The sequence below is a fragment of the Cryptotermes secundus genome, unplaced genomic scaffold (genome assembly GCF_002891405.2).
Source record: "Cryptotermes secundus unplaced genomic scaffold, Csec_1.0 scaffold548, whole genome shotgun sequence".
NCBI lineage: Eukaryota > Metazoa > Arthropoda > Insecta > Blattodea > Kalotermitidae > Cryptotermes > Cryptotermes secundus.
The window spans coordinates 2,251,571-2,271,692 of NW_019732380.1; the positions used below are offsets into that span (position 1 = coordinate 2,251,571).

At 41.0% G+C, this 20,122-nt stretch overlaps 1 protein-coding gene across 2 annotated transcripts; it reads right to left on the reverse strand.

Moving 5' to 3' along the window:
- Nucleotides 1–2,928: 2,928 nt before the first annotated feature.
- On the reverse strand, nt 2,929–11,062 carry LOC111867625 (myeloid zinc finger 1). Of its 2 annotated transcripts, none has more exons than XM_023857629.2 (4): nt 10,887–11,062; nt 10,151–10,358; nt 7,000–8,205; nt 2,929–6,068 (listed from the first exon to the last, which is right to left on the reverse strand). In XM_023857629.2, exons 2-4 carry the CDS (start codon nt 10,236–10,238, stop codon nt 5,029–5,031), a joined length of 2,334 nt encoding a protein of 777 aa, XP_023713397.1. In that variant the 5' UTR covers nt 10,239–10,358; nt 10,887–11,062; the 3' UTR covers nt 2,929–5,028. The 2 variants fall into 2 exon arrangements, with proteins under 2 accessions (XP_023713397.1, XP_023713396.1); XM_023857628.2 differs by having other exon boundaries at nt 6,916–8,205.
- Between the last annotated feature and the right edge of the window lie 9,060 nt (nt 11,063–20,122).

Sequence of the window (20,122 nt, forward strand, 5' to 3'; positions counted from 1 at the left end):
CAATTCAATGGGACAAAATTTTAACCCTAATCTTACTTCTAAAAAATAAATTTAAAAAACCTTACATTAGGCATGACCACTCAAATGAAATCACTGGAAGAGATTTATAACATAATAAAATCTAGGCAATTCAGCATGTTTAAATCAAAAGAGCACCAACTTTCTGGGTAACAGACAATAAGGAAAGTATTATAATTTATAGCAGCCACTGTATGAATCTACTGAAAAAAAGTTAATTGAAATAATTACATTACAAACAGTTTTTCACCTTGTACTGCACATCAAGGTATTTTCCAAAACACTGTTTTGTCATGCTATCTCATAAAACATTCATACATAATGTCATTAATTCAGCTCTCTGGTGTTTACTGTTCGGTTGTGGGCAGTGTTGCCAATATTCTGGAGGTACATGTTGCTTTCGTTTTCAAGATGAAAGATGGGTGGGTTTCTACATGCAGGTTTATGTTTTTGTTTGTTTCTGCCATCCAGGCAAATGGGGACAGGGGACACTGTGAAAGGAAAGGAACAGCCTTTTAAGGGCCATCAATGGGGACAGAGTGAGCATGTACCTCTGAAATTCTGACAACACTGAACATATCCACACAACGTAAACACCCAAGATCTAAATGAATATCAATAGTTAACATCATGGGAGCTAAGAACCAATAGAAAATAAAACATTTTCTTCCAAAATGTTGCCATTATTTGTATTAAAACCTCACAATTAATGTAACATCTCAACACAATCTAAACATTTACAATATCTCAGGGCTAAACAGATGTTTGGTTCCCGGACCATAACCCACTATATAATTTGCAATCATAGGAAAATTGCACGAATACTGAAATATTTTAAAAACCTAGCAGGCATCCAAAACCCTTCGGGGGGCATAAATTGTCTGTGGATGTATGGTTGGCCATCTCTGGTATATAACGCATACACTACTCATGTTACATGCAGGAACATGACGAAGAGGTCTAAAACTTTGAGAAAGAAAAAACTATCTACATAGATTTATGAAATATTCTGTTTCAGTTTTTTAAATGTCTAACTGAACTAGCACACACTGTTTCAGTAGCCAGAACTTGCGACAACTAAGATGGCAAGACTAAAAGAAGTCGGAAATTACATGCAGTCCAACCTGCTGAGGAGCAAAAGATCAATCATTGCCTTCATCTTTAGCTACTGTATTTTAAGTTGGATGTTATTCCCACTACCTGTTCCACTCCTCAAACATAAAAATATCACCGGTACATCTAGCATGACTAATTGCCAAGGAACATTCTCATGTTATTTGGCACATCTTCCAGGCGGTAAATCATTAGGTGGATTTCATTTGTGATCAGTAATCAAGTACAATCATTTTAAGTTTTGAGGTTCTCACGGCGATGACTATGAAGAGTCGTCTTCTGGGTTTTGGCGCCGTGTATTCTTCGTTTTGACCGACGTTTCAGAGGAACGTCGGCCAAAATGAAGAATACACGGCGCCAAAACCCAGAAGACAACTTTCTTCAAGTGCAATCATTCTTTAAACATTTGTGACTAACAGTTGATTTGTTACATCATTATTATGTCTAACACTGTCAACCGTCTTCATACATATTATGTACACAGTGTTGGCAGTTGGTTTAACTCCTCTTTTCTGGTATCATATTGTTCACATTTTTCATTATCCTTTATTTATAAAATCAGTGGCAACATTCAGGACTGAAATCTGTGGCTTCTGAATACTACACTAAAACATGGTCAGTCAGTGGCTTCTCATGGGTGTGGCCTGGGTTTGATCTCAGGTCAAGCCATGTGGGATCTGTGGTGGACAAAGTGGCACTGGGATAGGTTTCCTCAAAGTACTTCAGTTTCCCCTGCCAATTCTAATGACATCTACATTAATTAATCATCCTATCATCTGATACTGCTAAGTGTAAGTAAATAACTAATCAAAAGAAATCGCCACTATAACATTTGGTCACCACCAATCTTAAAAATAAAAAGTAGAAACTTAGAGAGATGATAGCAGAGCCAACGGTGTGCAAATCAGTTATATCTCAGATGACAACAATAGCCAAAACACTATGAGTACAACACACACACAGAAATCCAAACAGTCACCTAGGAATGCCACAGATGCCAGAACAGTCACATACTAATTCATCTATCATGAACAATTCATTTACATATAAAAGAAAACATATATCTCCAGCCTATGAACCATCATAATTTTGATGGCCAAGCAAAATAAGTTTCAATAAGGTACAGTTGTTTTTTTTTAATTAAGCATCACGCCATGAAGGTGTGTGGGGAGTGGAGGTATAGCTACACCATTCTTGACCTTGGCACTATATGGTGGATACTTTACCCCAGGGAAAGAGCCATGCTCTGCACTGATTAGGATGATGGGTGAACCCCAGAGCTGGTCTGTGGAGAAGAGTAACATTTTTTGCTCCTGCCAGGAATTAAACCCCAGCAAGGTACAACATACATTATATTAAAATCTGGCACTGCAATGCCAATAACGACAATGATTGATTAAAGTTTGGAATCATTTTCCTTTCTCTCAGATCAAGTTCACACATTATCGGACATGAATCACTACTACACAACACCATATTCAGAATGCTGTGGGATGTTATAATATTTAGTTATATTTGGAAGCCACTGCTAAGTCATAACTCAGGTAGTTAGATGGTACCTTCTCATCATAGACTCAGTTCAACCCTCGGCACTATGGTACACGAAGCAATACTGAACATTTTCTCAAAGTTTCCTCAATTTCTCCCTGCCAAGATGCATTCAATCATTGCTTTGTACTTACTTATCACCATTCCTGAGGTGTACAAAAGCCATGATGAGACAGGGCATTTTCATATTCTCAAAGTTCGGGGCTTCATCATTTGACCCGGCACCTGGCTAGTTACAATGCAAAGAAATGAAATTTTAATTTAAAAACTAATAAATTCATGGAAGATTATTACTAAAAATGGACACACACCAGTATGTATCTCTGTTACAAATGCAAAGTGTTAACCATTATCGCCATCAAATTTATTCTTCATTAAATTTGTACTGAAGACTGGATACAGTAATCTGTAATTTTAGTGTTAAATATACATGTCTTCAAACTTGGTAACTGCATGAGACTTCTTTCCTGTGCCATGTCATTTGGTAAATTATCAAAATTTTGATAATACATAGAAATTCAGGCATTCCTGCTACCTGTCGGCTCTTTAACTAAAATCCTGTGCTGTCCTCAAATTCCAAATTATAAACCATCACAATAATCAATTTCACCTGAAGCTCTGAAAATACATGTAGACATGAAACATAAAATGTTCATGAAGGAAATGTTATGGTAAATCCATCCATATTTTCTATTCCAGACATTCCAGAAGGATAACAGATTTAAACAAACAAAATATAGGTCAGAAATCTGTATATTTTAACAAGCCATTGAATGTTAAAATAAAATTTAGCTTTGCTTCTTAATTTTGGTACTAGTGACTATAATTATGGTGGATCTATGATTTAATTATGTCCAGCCCTGCCTGCATGTGATGCAGCAAGGCTAACTTAGGTCAAAGAATGTAGCAATGTTGTCAGATCTTCATTTTAACTCCAAACAACAATGCTTGTAGCTGTAAGTTTTGCAAAATTCACAGTACATACCAATCAGTGCTCATGAACAAAGCAAACAAGTTGCAACACACCTGAGGCCTTTTTTTTTTTTTTTTTTTTTTTTTTTTTTTTGTGGAGGACAGTGCTCAGCCATGATCTGAGTGAGCAATAACTTGTGTTCATTGATGGAAATTACTTTGCTCAGATTTTGAAAGAACATGTTAAATATGTGAACATGTTGTATGAAGTCTTATGCGATGTGCTGGATATCTCTGGCATTCATGGTGCAATCTCTCATAACTTATATATCATGCAAATCACACACACATACACACACAAATGAGAATCTCAACAGTGGCTGCAGAGGCATGTTCTCAACAAATATAGCAGAACTAAATTTCTAAACACATACCAAACACTGTACATTCCAACGTACTCCAAATATATTTAAATGGCAAGTGTTTCCAACGCAACACAGATCTACGAATATGTAAAACTACATAAGATTTCATTACTTTCCCTCTGTTAAAGCCATGACCCTGTATGTAGTGGCCACACATTTTCTCAAGACCAAATAAGTTTGGTCACGAATACCTTTGCCATTTCAAATGCAAATTTTACGTATTTCAAATGCATGTGTAATTTATTCCCCTTCACGTGGCAACAATGGAGAGGAATGTTTCATTCCACACCAGACAGAGTAAAAAGTTTGATTCTGGAGAGTAAGTGCTCACTTTCTGAACAAGAGTAAAACACAATGCTACTATAGGCACTACGAACAATACTTTTACAAAACCATGCATTGTAACAGATCTGTAACTGATGTCCGGACGAGATCAAACAAGTAACAGCACAAAAGAAGAATACATTTAATCATCTTTGCGTTATGTAATAATATTAATAAATTGATAAGACGGTATATTGCCACCACTTTCCATTTTAAAATCTCTTGTGTATATAAACTGTAAGACAGGTTTCTTCCATACGTAATTGCCACAATGTGCAACAATAGCTTGCTGCCACAAAAATATGAACACTGCAGGTAAAGAACACCTGCTGCTCATTGCTTGCAACAGCACCTCGCGAAAATCACGTAAAATATATATATATATTATCTACAATTTTTTTCCCTTTTCAAAAGTTTCAGCACAAGCGTTATTACGGCATTAATATAAAAGTTATCTATATATTTATATATAACACAACTAATCTCTCTTCTTCCTTATTTCAAGACACTATAATATTACAATCAAAATTATGTACATTTCTCCTATGTCATCATTTAAAATCTTGGCAAATTATATCTATCACATACTATTAAACCAATCTAAGACTGGCATTAAGTCGAGTACGAGACACGGCAATGCCTCTTCACCAGAAGATTGACTTCAGTTCCGGAGTGACGCGGCGGCTAGTCATTGTGCAGGGAGACCTGTGGGAGGTTTGAACTCCCCATTGCCAGGTGCAGGATTAGGGTTACCGGGAAACTGGACACCAGGGCCTGTAGTCGGTTGGTGGTTAAATGCTGGAGCATAGCACTGGGGGAAGTACAGTTCTGGTTTCACCACAGCTGTGGGGGGAATACCTCGAGAGAGCAGGGAGGGCCCACGATCCCCTGCACCCCCCATAACTCCAACAGGGTGATGTTTTGTTTCTGTCAAGTTGTTGCTACGGCGAGACTTAGCTGCATGAGGATTCATATGGTTCTCAATGTGCTTCTTTACCTCTGGTTCTGTAGCGAAGCGACGTCGACAATTGGGCATAGGACAGCAGAAAGGGCGGTCACCTTGGTGTGTCCGAGTGTGCTGATCTAGAATAGCCTTCTGCCGGAAGTCCTTACCACACTGCGAACACTTGTAGGGCTTCTCACCTGTATGAATGCGTAGGTGCTGGTTCAATATGGTGCGCTGACGGAAGTTGCGGCCACAGTACACGCAGCCATACGGCTTTTCGTTGGTATGTATGCGTAGGTGCTGTGTCAGGTGTGACTGCTGCCGGAATCGTTTCCCACATTCTGGGCATGGATACGGTCGAGACTCTATATGTATACAGCCATGCTGCAACAACGTTGACTTCTGTTTGAATTCCTTTTGGCAGATTGGGCAGCGCACATACAAGGGCATGCCTGCGCTTCGTCCGTGTTGTATCACATCAGGCAAGCAACCCTTACCACCCTGACCCTGCTTCAGGTACTGAAGTGCCCCAAAGTTCCCACCCCCAAACGCTGCATGGTTTGTCCCCTTAGAGTCTTTGAAGTATGCGGGGTATTGCTGGAGTGAGTCAGGGGAGAAACACTGTCCATTGCCCCGCTGATCCGCCTGCTGTGAACTCCCATCTTCACCGCCGCCAAATGTTGAAGCGGCATCATCCTTTTCTGAGTCCGGTGGATATGGCACATCCTGCGGCCACAGCGTTGGTGTCATTCCGTTCTTGAACACCAGATGGGGACTCACATCTGCAAGGACACAACAAGACACACAAACCAACCTTGTAGAGCCAACATTACATGCATGAACATTCAAATTCCATTTCGTTAATAATATACAATGAAGCAAGTAGCAAGAAACAAATTTTATCCATATTACCAGTACTTTTTATGGCCCCAATAGCTGGTACATTCAATCTTCTATCCTGATTTTCAGTAGGTGAGGGAAAATATAATTTTGAACCTGTTCATACCTCTCATCAATGCAGTTTACCAGCCGAGACAGAAAGGAATATGCATAGTATAATTGTCCCAGCATAACTTCCCCACTACAAAACCCCATACTTCAGACCATAAATTTAAGAACCAACCACACAGCAAGATATATCTACCTGCCTGCTCTCTACTCTACATAGCGCTACCTAAAATTTGTCTTATATTTTAATCAAACATGTAACACGTTCACCCAAACGAAAAGCACAAAAGCCGAGGAATATACTACGAGATGCCATATGTCAACTGTTATTTTAGTTTGTATTTACTGCATTTATGACAATATAATGCTCATTAAGTTTCAAATAACAGCAGTAGTAATAATTTAGACTTTGCTATATCCTCCAGGCCAAAACACATGACGACAACCGCACACAAGGCAAACTTAAAATTTTGACAGTGGCACAACAGAGCCAGAGAAGTTATGTTGGTAACAACCATACTTGGCTTGCAAATTGCATTTACTCGATCGTGCAGTTGACGCTTCAAAGTCGTGTCTGACTTGCGGCAGCACTACTACAGATCTTTAAGAGCGCGGCCAACTTAGCGCTGATGCATCGGTCGACCGGCAGCGTGGTGGTAGTCAGAGAGAAAGGTCGCTCGCCTTGGTGTGTGCGGACGTGCTGGTTGAGGATGGCCTTCTGGCGGAAGTGCTTCCCGCACTCTGGGCACTGATAGGGCTTCTCACCAGAGTGGATGCGCAGGTGCTGGTTCAGGATCGCGCGCTGCCGGAACGTACGCTCGCAGTACACACATGCATACGGCTTCTCATTTGCATGGATACGAAGGTGCTGCGTCAGGTGCGACTGCTGCCGGAACCGTTTCCCACATTCGGGGCACCCATATGGACGGCTATCCGTGTGGATTCGTTCATGCTGGAGTAGCGTTGACTTCTGCTTGAAGTCCTTTCCGCACGTTAAGCACTTGAACAACCTTAGTTCTCCATTTGCTCCACCCTTTCCTGCTTTCCCCACCACACCCTGATGTTGTTGTTGCTGCTGCTGTTGCTGGATGATGTCGGGGAGGGACGCAGCTCTCATGTCCTGCATCGTAGCACCCGCTGTGCCATAAGGGTGTCCATTAGCGCCTCCATCCCCCAAATGACCACCATTTTCCCCACCACCTCCCGTTCCCATTGGTCCAAGTGAGGTGAGCATTACACCTGGTTGTTTTAGGTAGTGCAGGGCTGTGAAGCTACCGGGTGCCAGCATGTGTGGAGGCATGGCTGGTGCATGATGACCACGTGAATCTTTAAAGTAATGTTGGCCAGGATATGCCTGCTGCTGCATGTCTGGCTGACCTGGACCAGGGCCACCTGTGGGTGGGAAACACTGCGGGGGTCTTTGCTGCTGGGGCTGTGGTGGTGGAGGAGGTGGAGGTGGCTGCTGTTGTTGTTGATGTTGCTGCTGCTGCTGCTGTTGGTCCACATCCCCGTAAGGTTGTGGTTGAGGCTGTGGTGGTGGCGGCGGCGGCGGCTGTGGGGCCTGTGGAGGTTGAGGCTGGGTACCAGGAGAATGCTGTTGTTGAATTTGCTGCTGTTGCTGCTGCTGTGATGGATCCTCTTCTCCTGGTGCATGTGGTGGTCCTTGGGGAGGTGGTGCTTGCACAGGATCAGGTGGTGCTGACTGTGGTGGAGCATAGGGTGAGGGAACAGGTGACGTCATTGTACCCTGTTGCTGCTGATCCCTACTTGGTGGCAATCCACTGGTCCCTGAAGATGCAGGTCCATCTGCTTCTCCACCAGGACCACCACATGACTGCTGTGGACTCCCAGATGATGTCGACCCCTGTGGAGGATAACCTCCATCTTGTGGTGCCCCAGGGCCCCACTGTCCAGGTTGCCCTTGAGGCCTATCCATTCCGTCTTTATATAATACGTAGGGCGCCCCTGTATCTGTAATGGAGAAATACTTCAGATTAAAGACATGAATGTCTCAGTTGTCACATCACAGCAATCAGGAGCATATGAATGCACTCAACTCTTACATACTATAATTCTAACCTACACTATTAAAATTAAAAAATACATTGCAAAATAATAATTACAAGAAAGAAGTCACCTGAAACAAAAATAAAAAGGAAGTGAATTAAACAACAAAGATTCTGCTACAAAGCAATTATGCTCTGTTGCATAATGCAACAGAGCATATGCCATATTAAGCAAAAACAAATTTTTTATATTATTAATTCTACCTGCATTATGCTCTTGAATGCATCCTCTTCTGTTTTAATGTACTTCATAGTCACAGCCAGTAGGATGCATCCTCCTTTGTTGCAAGAATTTTTAAGTGGATATTTAAAGGAGAAAAACATAAGGTAACAGAGGGATAGCTCTCAACGGTATCTAATGCGCATCATTAACCTGACAGACATAATGTAATTTTCAAACCTCAGTGACTTAAAGCCAAATACAGCACCAGACAGAACCTTCTCAGGAACATAAAGTGTAAATATGTGTATCAAGAATAGATTATAATTGACATAATCAAATGCACAGCAACCGATTAAAAAAAAAAAAACTATAAAAACTATCTTCATTACTGTACAGTATCCAAAATGGACACGTCTAGAGGAACCCACATTTAACGTTCCATCTTCAATGATCCCAAATCAAGAATCTTCAGCATTAAACTTCTTCCATTTAAGATTTTTGCTCTGTTCAGTGTTCAAATTTGATGCTCCACAAAGAAAACATAAGTAGGGTTTTCACTACGTATGACAATTAAAAAAAAATGCTCAACACGAAACAAACCAGCACAACCATTTGTTTAATTATAAAGTAACGTTTGTATCAGATCTGAACTTCCGACAGCGGTTATGGAGAGTTCTATCTTCTGGGATATAATGCTGTGTAGTACGTTGAAATGCAACAGACGCTTTGGGAGAATATGTTTAGGCTCAAAGAATAAGCCAAGCAAGAAACCAGCATAAAGCGGGCAACAAACAGAGCTCTGTTTGCTACCTGTTTCATGCCCGGCTGCTTCCTCAACCATGAAGATGGAGACGATATATCCCTCTGAAATGTGAGCCGATTTTTCAACAGATTACATAGCATTCTTGAAGTAATGTTTATATCTGAACATGTTATCTGAAGGGATTTGAATGCTGTTCTATACTTGAAAGAAATAAACTGATCTTATGATAGTACACGGCATCACCCAGTGAAACTTTCACACTACCGTAGTTAAAATAACACTAGCAGATGCTGACTTTTTCAATATAAAATCTTAATCTACGGTCTCCTTTAGCTGTTGTAATTAGATTCTCATACTTCTTCTTCTTTTCATGTCTTCGTTCACTTCATAAATTCTCATATTTTTGGAGAATTACAGTCCAATACCTAATACATCTATAATAAAAGGTTAAAATGTCTTCAAGTTGTATAAAGAGTACAAATAGCAATTAATCCTTAATCACTTCCTAGATCTTAGAAATTCTTATGCATGTAAACGTAAATTTAAGTTTGCAGAACACCATACTGAATGCACATATAATGCATAACTGCTTTACAAAATAAATAAATAAAAGTTATTAATACATGACACGATTCCTGTAACTACACAGCTACAGTTACATGAATGTTTTCATACATAATGCTGCTTGCAATGTTACCCCCAGTGCAAAAAGCATACAAGAGGAAATGAGGCACTTAAATGGGAAAACTAAAAAATAAACATCAAAACAAAATTACAATAACCAACTGAACTAAAAAGAGAAGCCCAGAATAAAGAAATGGAAAAGTCCCCATACATGCAATCCTTAAGTTCATTTATCAAGATGTGCCACAATCCTTGACATTCTTGATAGAAGTGCTACTTGTCAGAAAATTTGTTTCTTACCCTGAGCAATGCAGTACATAATTTGCCTGGGCACCTTGAGGCCAGCGGCCAAGCACGCCGCAAATGATGCCGAGAAATTTATTGCCATGTCCACTCCTCATCACCATTAAATGTGCCAAAGAGTTTGAAACAACGTGGATGGGTTCACCGTGCCACCATGGCACGACGCCTAAACGGACTGAGCCCCATTTAGACAGATCTAGTTAGCCTGTTGAACAAGAAGCACATAATCTCAATTTTCACTTCAGAATTTTATTACAAATTTCTTAAAATATATCTCATGTCGTCCATGGCTGTTTTCCTGTACCTATGCCTCGTGACCAATAGTTATTAGGTGATACATAAAAGAATTACGCTACTTAGGATTTTGGTATTTATATCTTAAAATTAATACACTTATTACTTGACCTCTATTAACCACACATATTAATATGAACCTCTGGATCTGTATCAAGCCACTCAAATTAAAAATGGGGTAAAGCAAAAACAAACTGACAGAAAAACTAGGAATTAATGACTTAAGGAAATACTTAAAGCAAATCACTAATTGATATAAGGACAGAACTTATTCAACTGAACTGTCAAAACGAGGAAATATCAAAAAACAAAGCTGGGATGCGGTGCCTTAAAGCCGAGCGTGTGCCCATGCGATATCCCGACCGAGACGCCTGTCTCTCTCCTTCGGATGCAAGCAGACACCCAAAGGAATCTCACAGTACAAACAGAAATAACTCACCAGACCTACAATATTCCTTAAAATATCGAGATGCTGCTCGTTGCACTATTGAATAATATAGGCTGACATACGGGGCTGCACCCGCTGACGCAAGAGCCATCTATAGAGAGGTGCTACGCAGCGTACCACTGCATACAATTTTTGCTGAAGTTTTTGCTCGGCCTCTGCGGCGGGGATCTCACTAGCTAGCTCCCGACTTGGAGACAACCGACCTCATGTTCAACGGCTCAAACTCGCTCCCGCGCCACGGCGCTGTGTTGCCATATTGACATCTCACGTGCATGAGAGACGAAATGCACGGGTTACACCATCAAACAGAGACGATGGGGCCCTAAATCAATATCACACATGTCGCAAAAAGCAAAATGTAAGTCTGCTGTAAATCATGATATTGATGTAATTATTCTGTTACAAACCGAGAAGTGTTACTATATCGGGTCCACTGCTACTAAATGATCATGTAATGAATAGCCGCCGGAAACAGATTTCGAACAACTTTCTTCGATGAGGGGAATATTAATTAGTTGCCTGCAATAAGGGGAGAATGCTTTTAGAAATACTGTGTGATTCTGGGTCTTGTAGATGATGTTACTGATAGCGAGAAGGAACTCGAAACCTGTGGAATTGTCAAAACAAACTTATTTATGATATGAGACCTGTTTCTTGAACTGCACATGTAATTTCAAAGCCAATCCAAGACGGGGGGGAGGAGGGGTGGAGGAAACGATTGCGATAGGTTCATGCAATTATATTTCGCTCTTCCGCTTTTAATGTTTACTATGCACACCAGTTCCTTCGGAGAATGAAGTCCTTCGCTAGTCGTCTATTACATACAATTCAGCCAAGTAACAACTTCTAAATTAACGTACATCACTCTTTCTTTAAGTCTTTGATGAGTTTAGAAACCTAATTTACTTCTGCGTTATAGCTCGAGCGTCGCTCTATTTGTGTTCAGTATGGAAAATGACGCAAGTAAGACGTTTGTTCACCCTGTCAGTCATCTCAATGAGGCGAACTTCGGCAAGTGTGTTCTCTTAGCTTCTGCTGCCTTCGTTGTTGCTGCCGCCGGTAAGGCAGAAGGGGGTAGGTGGGTGGGTGGGTGACTGGAACTTCGGCATTCCTCTGCATTCCCGCGACCATCTTTCTCTTTCTTTCCCAATCCTTCGTTCCTCCTTACTCACTTGCTCATTTTCCGTCTCTCTCATTCAGCGGTTGTCCCGCCAGAACGAATATCCAGTAGCCAAACCATCAGTCTACACAACTTGGCAATGCTGTACACTTTTTGTTTATGTTAGTCGGCGAGCCTTTGCGCGCCATCCCAGCCCCTTAAGCGATGGAGAACGCAATGTTGCCACATAAAATGGAACCGAATTATTCCAAGAACCAAAATTTCGAATGGCCTTAATAAAACTGTATAACACATCAACAACTGAGTTAGTAAATAAAATATCATTCAATTAAGAACGCTGGTCCATATATCCCTATGCAGAAATAGCTATATCGAAATCGAGTAATATAAATTACAGTTTCAGCAGGAACTCTTTTGATGATTTTTTTATTGTTGTCCGAATGCAGAAACAGAAGCGACCTGGAATATAGTCCAGGCCTTTTTCCAGCGAAGTTGCATGGCGGCACAATAGAAACTTAAAGTCAGTATTTTCAGATACTGTTTCGATAATTTCATAATTCGAAGGAGAATGTTTAACTTTTGTTCCATAAACATATCAACCGAAAGCAAATTCAAATTGAAATACAACCCTTTCTGCTTCTCGTTTGGTTTAATACATTTATATACTAGAAAAATGCCGCGAATTCGTTTTTAAATAATTTCTCAGATGCGACAGGCATTGAGCAAGCCTGCACCTCATGTAGAGTTGTGTGATATGTATCAAATTATCATGAATTTGGTCAAGTAGATCTTGAATAAACTCCGTGTTAAGATTGGTGTGATTACGATACGCCCAGACGTAAGCTACTATAATCGTTCGAGGTTTCAACCATTAGAATGTGTTTCGATAATTACTTCAAAACGCAAATTGTACTGTATCTCGCTTACGCTAATGAAGAAACGTTGCTAATCGATCATGGTTCGAGTTCTCGCACAAAAGTTAGGTGTCTTGTCTGGTAGAAGCCCGGGTCGCCCTTGTTGTGCAGCCGGTCAAAAATTATGTGTGAAGTGGTTCATTATAATTTAACGTGGCGTAGCTCTCACCTAGAGCCCGCCTGTTCACTCAAGGTCTTCCATTACATAAAGAGAGAAAGAGAAAGACAAATTTTAAATTCTTTTGCTCTACAGCTACATCACTGCTGTGAAGCGACGAAATCAATTACTACCCTGATGGTAGTGCTTCTGAAGGTACTGTAAATTATGAAAAATTAAGTATATTATAGGACATATATGCCGGTCACGGTAGCCGAGCGGTCTAAGGCGTGCACTGTCTTCGCTCACTCGGAAGCTGGGATCGTGGGTTCGAATCCCACTCAGGGCAAGGATGTTTGTGTGCGTTTTTCTGTGTTTGTCTACAGGTAGAGGCCTTGCAACGAGCTGATCACTCGCCCAAGGAGTCCTACCGTATGTGTAAGATCTAGTAAACAGAAGTGAAACGGAGAGTTTCATGGAGGTAGGCCTAGACCCAAATTGGGGCTGTAGCGCCACAGGAAAAAAAAAGGACATAATATAGGTCTAGTCTATAAAATATACAAGGTCCACAAAATATAGTACTTCTATGTCCTTGGCAGAATCAAAGCAAGAGTGAATGATGAATCATTTATTAGCTGTTGTTATTGTTTGATAAAGAGAACTCACTACCATTAAAATACGGACTGATAAAAAATAGGCGTGTTTTAGGTTCCAGGGTGTTTAAACTGAAATACTTCCCAAAGCGAAACCGAATTACAAAGGATCTGTTTAAGTGGGAAACAAACGAACAAAAAACCAACCAACTAGCGGATATAATTTGTATAAAATATGGGATGATCTAAGAATATAACGAAAATTGAGTGATTTTAATCGACTTGTTGTTACAGAAAAAAAATAAGAGAGAAGGGAATTAGTTTTTAAAATTTTAAGTGGCGTTCATTTTTCATACTCATAAAATCCTTAACAGTAAGCATATTTCAAATTGTGCAGTTCCCAAGTTAAAACAGTATCTACACCATCAACATTTAAACAGATCGTCGTACAAGTTAATTTATCTGCAGAATATTTCCACCTATTTTCTAACGTTCTGATATTTTTGTTTTAAAAAAGTTGCTACATGCATTCATTATAAATTTACATCTTTCTGAACGATAAGTGTGTCTCTTGTCACCACGGAATGGCGCGTCCTCAGTTTGCGGATGGAGGAGAAGGCGCTCAGGTTTCGAAAGTGGATGAAAATATATTGAATAAGCAGCCTCGGACATCCGACAAGGGGCGGTCCTCCAGTTTGGGAGTTTAGCTTGGGGCTAACAGCTCCTCTCCTTAAAAAATAATTTTGTTATGAAGTGTTACATAGAGCCTCGAAGATGGACGGATTCTTTGGATAAACGACCTAATCTAAAACCTGGTGGGAAAGGTAGAAGGAAAGAGACCAACAGGACGACCAAAACGTAGGTGGGAGGATAAAATTGAAAATTTTCTTGGAGACATAGGATGGGATAGAATTTATTGGATACATCTGGCTCAGGACAGGGACAGTAGAGAACTCTTGTAAACGTGGTAATGAACTTTCGAGTTCCATTAAATGTTGGGAAATTATTGAGGAGCTGAGCGACTGAAAGCTTATCAAGAAGGGCTGAACTCAAAAGAGTTGGTTAGCTAAAATATCCATAGGCTATTTCGCGATGCCCTGTAAAACAGAAAATTCAGGATTATGCCAACGGAGATCATAATTAGAGTTGGATTTCACATTTTGTGCCTGTGCATAAGGTTATTTTTCTTTTGTAGTTAAATGTATTTAAAGGACGCGTGTTTAAATGCCGTAACCCCAAATAAAAGTCTTCCAAACTTCTAAACCTGTAATTTTAACCGCTTTATTTATTACTGGCATATCTGAACTCATCTTCCAAATCCTAATTTGTTAATGCCGGGCTCTCAAGGTCTGATAATATTTGGTATCATTTTACCCCACTCTCCAAATTCAGCATATTTTTATCAACTTTTTTTAATTTGGTATAGTCAACTGACTGCTCGCTAAGGCATAATTTTCCCTTCCTTTAATTTGGTTTTGATCCAGGCAGACAGTGAAACACAATAATAAAGCATATTGTGGCACTTCTAAAAAAATTTAAGGCTATGTATATTTACGGGGCACGCGGTAGCGTAGTTGGTTGAGGCACTATGCTACAAGCCGGAAGGTAATGGGTTCAAGTCCCGATGAGGTCACTGGAATTTTTTCAATTGACCTAATCTTTCCAGCCGCACTATGGCCCTGGGGTTGACTCAGCCTCTAACAGAAATGAGTACCACGAATTAATTAAATAATTTTCCTGGGGAGTAAAGCGCGGCCGGCGCGTAAGGCTGACAAACTTCCTGCCATCTTTGAGCCGATTGTCTAGATAATGTGGGAGCCTCAACGTCTTACAACCCTATGGGCCTTCACTGCCTCTTACAGGGATAGCTTTACTTTTTACTTTATGTATATTTACACCAAACAAAACGTGTCGAGAAATTCAATTTTTACTTCGAAATTGAAATGCTCTAAAGGGTTATGACGATGTGGTGTACGCCTCGAGATTACTGAGTTTTTGGATTTTGTCCACTGTTCGTATTGCAAAGAGCATAACGTTTCGGCAACTGGATCTGTTTCCTTCCTCAGGTGATGGGGTGGGAAACATTTATTCTGATGGATCCATCGGAAAGATCTAACCTCAATAACTGGTTCAGTCGTCCGAGAACGGAAACAAATCCTGTTTATGAAATGTTCTGTTTTTGGAATACGGGAAGATGAATGAAGTCCAAAAAATCCGGTATTCCCAAGTTGAAAAACACTCCTCTACTTGGATGATGGGTGTTACACAAACAACCAGATACTCTTTACGAGTTCAGTATATAAACTGCATAAAACGAAAGCGTGGGGAACGCCGTGACTATTTTTACATATTTTATCGCCGAAACTATCCAGTGAATTTCGATTAAATTTGGAATTAAGGGTTCTGCACAAAAAAAAAAGTAAAGTGAATTTAATTTCGGTCTTGGAGCTCAAATCAAACTTTATCAGTTTAAAACAGCTCGCACTACGAACAGTTGGTACATAACATAAACTGCGCCATAGTAGAGCTGTCCGAATTCAAGCCACTGAGGGACACCAATGCATCCGCGGCCCACACTAACAATAATATATTTTTCCCAAAATACCGGTGCAAATTCCTGCCCGCAATGATGAGATCTGTGGGGTACACACACACACGGAATAGAATTAGAGCCCAAAAGTTAAAAATATTTAACTGAAATGTCTGATTGACGGCGATTAAAATCTAGCTGTTAAAAGATACTGTTACGTATTTAGGGGTGTGACTATAGACGGGGTTTGGATTGACCACCGGATTTATTGAATACTTACACAACTTTTTACCACACTTCACAGATCACTACATGATACACTATATCTTCTCAGTCTGTCACAATATTTACAAGCCGTTGCTAGGTAACGGATGTTAACAATGGATATGACTCTGCTTCTGTGTTCAAGTCCTGTACAGAGCTTCTGTCAAGTGTCAACTAAACTCTCTCACTCACCAACAAGTTACATCACGTCATTTCGCTCAACTGAACTGAACTGTAGCGCAAATTGCCTTCAGGATAACTCATCGGCGTTGACCACATAGAAAATACCGCTATTCTATTGTTGCGTGCGTGTATGTTGCGGTCGTTACGTAGCAATGGCCACTGTTTACAGAGTCACCGCTTAGCAACGGGTCTATACGCTACAGTATGCTAGGCTGTATTGATAATGCATAGAATCGTGCAGTCATATTAATTCCGTACTTTTTTAAAGTTATTTCTTAGGTGTCGGTTGTGAAATCAATTGAAAAACTACAAGGAATGTTTAGTAAGCACTTTTTGTAAAGTTCTTCAAACAATTGGTCGACCTGTATAAAAAGGAGAAAAGTTATATTGGGGAAAGGATGGATATCTTCGCGGGCCACACAAAATCTTCTGGCGGACAGTATGCGCCCCAAGTGCCCCAAGTTTGATTTTGCGGTTCAGGCTTGTACGAGTAGTAATCACTGACAAATAAATTTGTCTGAAACTTTTTCATTGTTATGTATAGTAAAATATAAAATGATACGTCATTCCATTGCCGGGAATGCTGTACCGACTGATTTATCGCAATACCAAGAAGTTTTACTAAACTAGTCGTCTTATTAAAATCGGATAGCAAAGTGGGCACTTTACAACAGCTATAATCGTTTTTGCGCGCCCCTAAACTAAACTCCGTGGCTTGAATCCGCTAGCGAACTATACCGACCGAGCGACCACCGCTTGTCGGCGAAGTTAGTGCCAACTTTAGCGGATAGAGGATGTCGCGTGGTCAGCGCAACGAATCACCACGGCCGTTAATTTCATTTTTCTAGACCGGAGCCGATATTTCCTTGAAATAGTTCCTCTATTATCCTCACGAGGCTGAGTGGACCCCGTTCCAGACCCACTACTTCTCAGGAAATCTGGCAGCGCCGGGAATCGAACCCGGGACCTCTGGATGTGTAGCCAGGAACTCTGGCCACTAAGCCACAGAGGCTGGCCTCTCGAACGAAAATAGCTAAATACGAATTTATTGGAACAAAAAATATCTTGAAATGAAGCACATTTTCTATGCAGTGGATTCTTTCCTTGGGTCTTATGTGTTTCGAGGTAATCAAAAACGATGAAACTCACCAGAATTATTACGCTATACGCAGTTCATAACTTGTTTACAGTCATGAAGAAAAGAAAACTTGAAATCCTATGAAGCAGTTTTATTTACATATTTCATCCATGACATATTGATTTATTCCTGTAAAATCGAAATCTGTGGAACTGATTTAGGTAAAATTTGCAGCGTGTTGTCATATATACAGGTACGGTGGCAGGACGCCTTAAAGCCGCAATGGTGGAGTCTGAAAAAAGCGGCAAAGACGTCTATCGCTAGACAACGACTTCATACACACGATAAGACAACAAGAGAGGAACTGTTAGAGGCGGTGTTTTCTTTTTCGGGAACCGTAATAATGACTATGCTGGAACAGGGTGGCCCAGGTATACCCTCAGGCATTGAGATACTGTTCGTCGCTTCTTACGACTCGCATGGCTGCCCTGGAGGTGCTCGAACCAACCTGTGTGGAGGCGGGTTCCAATACCTCCACCGTAGCCCTGCGAGCAGTAGGAGATGTCGAAAATGGACCCCAGTGCCCGCGGGTATAACTGGGTAGCCCTGTTCCTGGGGATATAAATAGGGGGATCTGGTCCTCCAGGATGGGGGAGTTTCGACTCTGAGACAGAAAATATAGTCACGAGTCTCGCGGGACTCGAACATGAGAATGACTGCGCTGGCGAGACCAGCACCAATTGGAAACGACAGACCCATCCTCTCGTCATAGACGATGTTACATAAGGACTATAACCGCAAGTGCTGAAAAATAAAATTAGTGGTCGTGGTACTCAAGGGGCTTGTCGCCAAGACGAACTGATTGGCGGTAAACGCCAGTCGTAAAGTAACTCCGCCTCTGATTGTACGTATTTTCTCATATATGCTTGAAAGATCACAACCGTCTAGTGTTCTAAAACAAATAATATTTTTATCTAATGAAATTAAAAATTTCATTTTGGACTAACTGTACTACAAATTGATGAAACTTAATGCACATCTCTAAAACATTTTGGAAGAAAAAAATAGTTTGTGATTTGAACCTCGGCAGGGGGACGTTTATTCGAATCCCGATAGGTTTAATTTTAGCATGCAAGATAATACCTGAATCCCGTACTTCTATAGGTAGGGGCACGCAGTAGCTTAGTTGGTTGAAATACTATGCTACAAGCCGGAAGGTCACGGGTTCGATTCCCGATGAGGTCATTGGATTTTTCAGTTTACCTAATCCTCCCAGCCGCACTATGGCCCTGGGGTCGACTCAGCCTCTAGCAGAATTGAGTACTAGGAATATTCTTGGGGGTAAAGGGCGGTCGGCGCGTATGGCTGACCTCACCGCCATCTGTGAGCCGATTGTCTAGAAAATGTGGGAACCTAAACATCTCACAACCCTATGGGCCTCCACTACCCATTACAGATGTAGCTTTACCTTTGTATCATACATGTTTTGTATATAAGAAAGTAAAGTACGGCGGAATGGTCGACGCCTTAGTCACATGTAGGCTCCGTGGTGTCTCGGAGGGTGGGAAGTAAGTTTATATTTAGCCACAACTCAGAAGAACCTATCCGGTTCATTTCGAAGACATGAAGCGACATCTCGTGCGAGCCAAGAAATACACTTCACGTGTCTCTCTCGCGGCGTACTATTAGCTTTCTGGTTACCGGTCGTCATAAACATGTGTACAAACATAGACAGAGCAATGCAAGTTTAATGCCTCTTCGATAGACTGCTCGCAGTGTTATAACGGGAAGTGTTTATCAACTTACATTCGTGAATCACATATGAAGCATTACTGAAAGTACACAATGTTAATACATATGCCATTGCAGGTGCTGAGGAGAATAGTTGGGCCGAAGAGAAATGAAGTGACAGGACGTTAGAGGCATAATGAGCAGCTTCATAAATTGTTCTCGTCTCCAAGTATAATTAGGATGATCAATTCAAGCAGGATGAGGTGGGCAGGGCATGTAACACGAATGGGGCGAAGAGTAATAGGATTTTGGTGGGAAAGCCAGAAGAAAAGAGACCGCTAGGAAGACCAAGACGTAGGTGGGTGGGTAATATTAAAATTAATCTTGGATAAGATGGGGTAGGATGTATTGGATTCATCTGGCTAAGGATAGGGAACAGTGGAGGGCTCTTGTGAAGACGGTAATGAACCTTCAAGTTCCTTAAAATGTTGGGGAAATTTCTGAGTGGCTTAGCTCCATGAACCGCCTCTGTGGTCTAGTGGTCAGAGTTCCTGGCTACAGATCCAGAGGTCCGGGTTCGATTCCCGGTGCTCCCAGATTTTCTGAAACGTAGTGGGTCAGGAACGGGGTCCACTCAGCCTCGTGAGGATAGTTGAGGAACTACTCGAATGGAAAAGTAGCGGCTCCGGTCTAGAATATCGAAATTAACGGCCATGG

Coding starts and splice junctions, on each gene's coding strand:
- LOC111867625 (XM_023857628.2), bottom strand. CDS start 10,238: ATGGCAATAAATTTCTCGGCATCATTTGCGGCGTGCTTGGCCGCTGGC. Junction 8,206..10,150: donor TATGTACTGCATTGCTCAGG/GTAAGAAACAAA, acceptor TCTCCATTACAG/ATACAGGGGCGCCCTACGTA. Junction 6,069..6,915: donor GCACGTCCGCACACACCAAG/GCGAGCGACCTT, acceptor GTGTCCTTGCAG/ATGTGAGTCCCCATCTGGTG.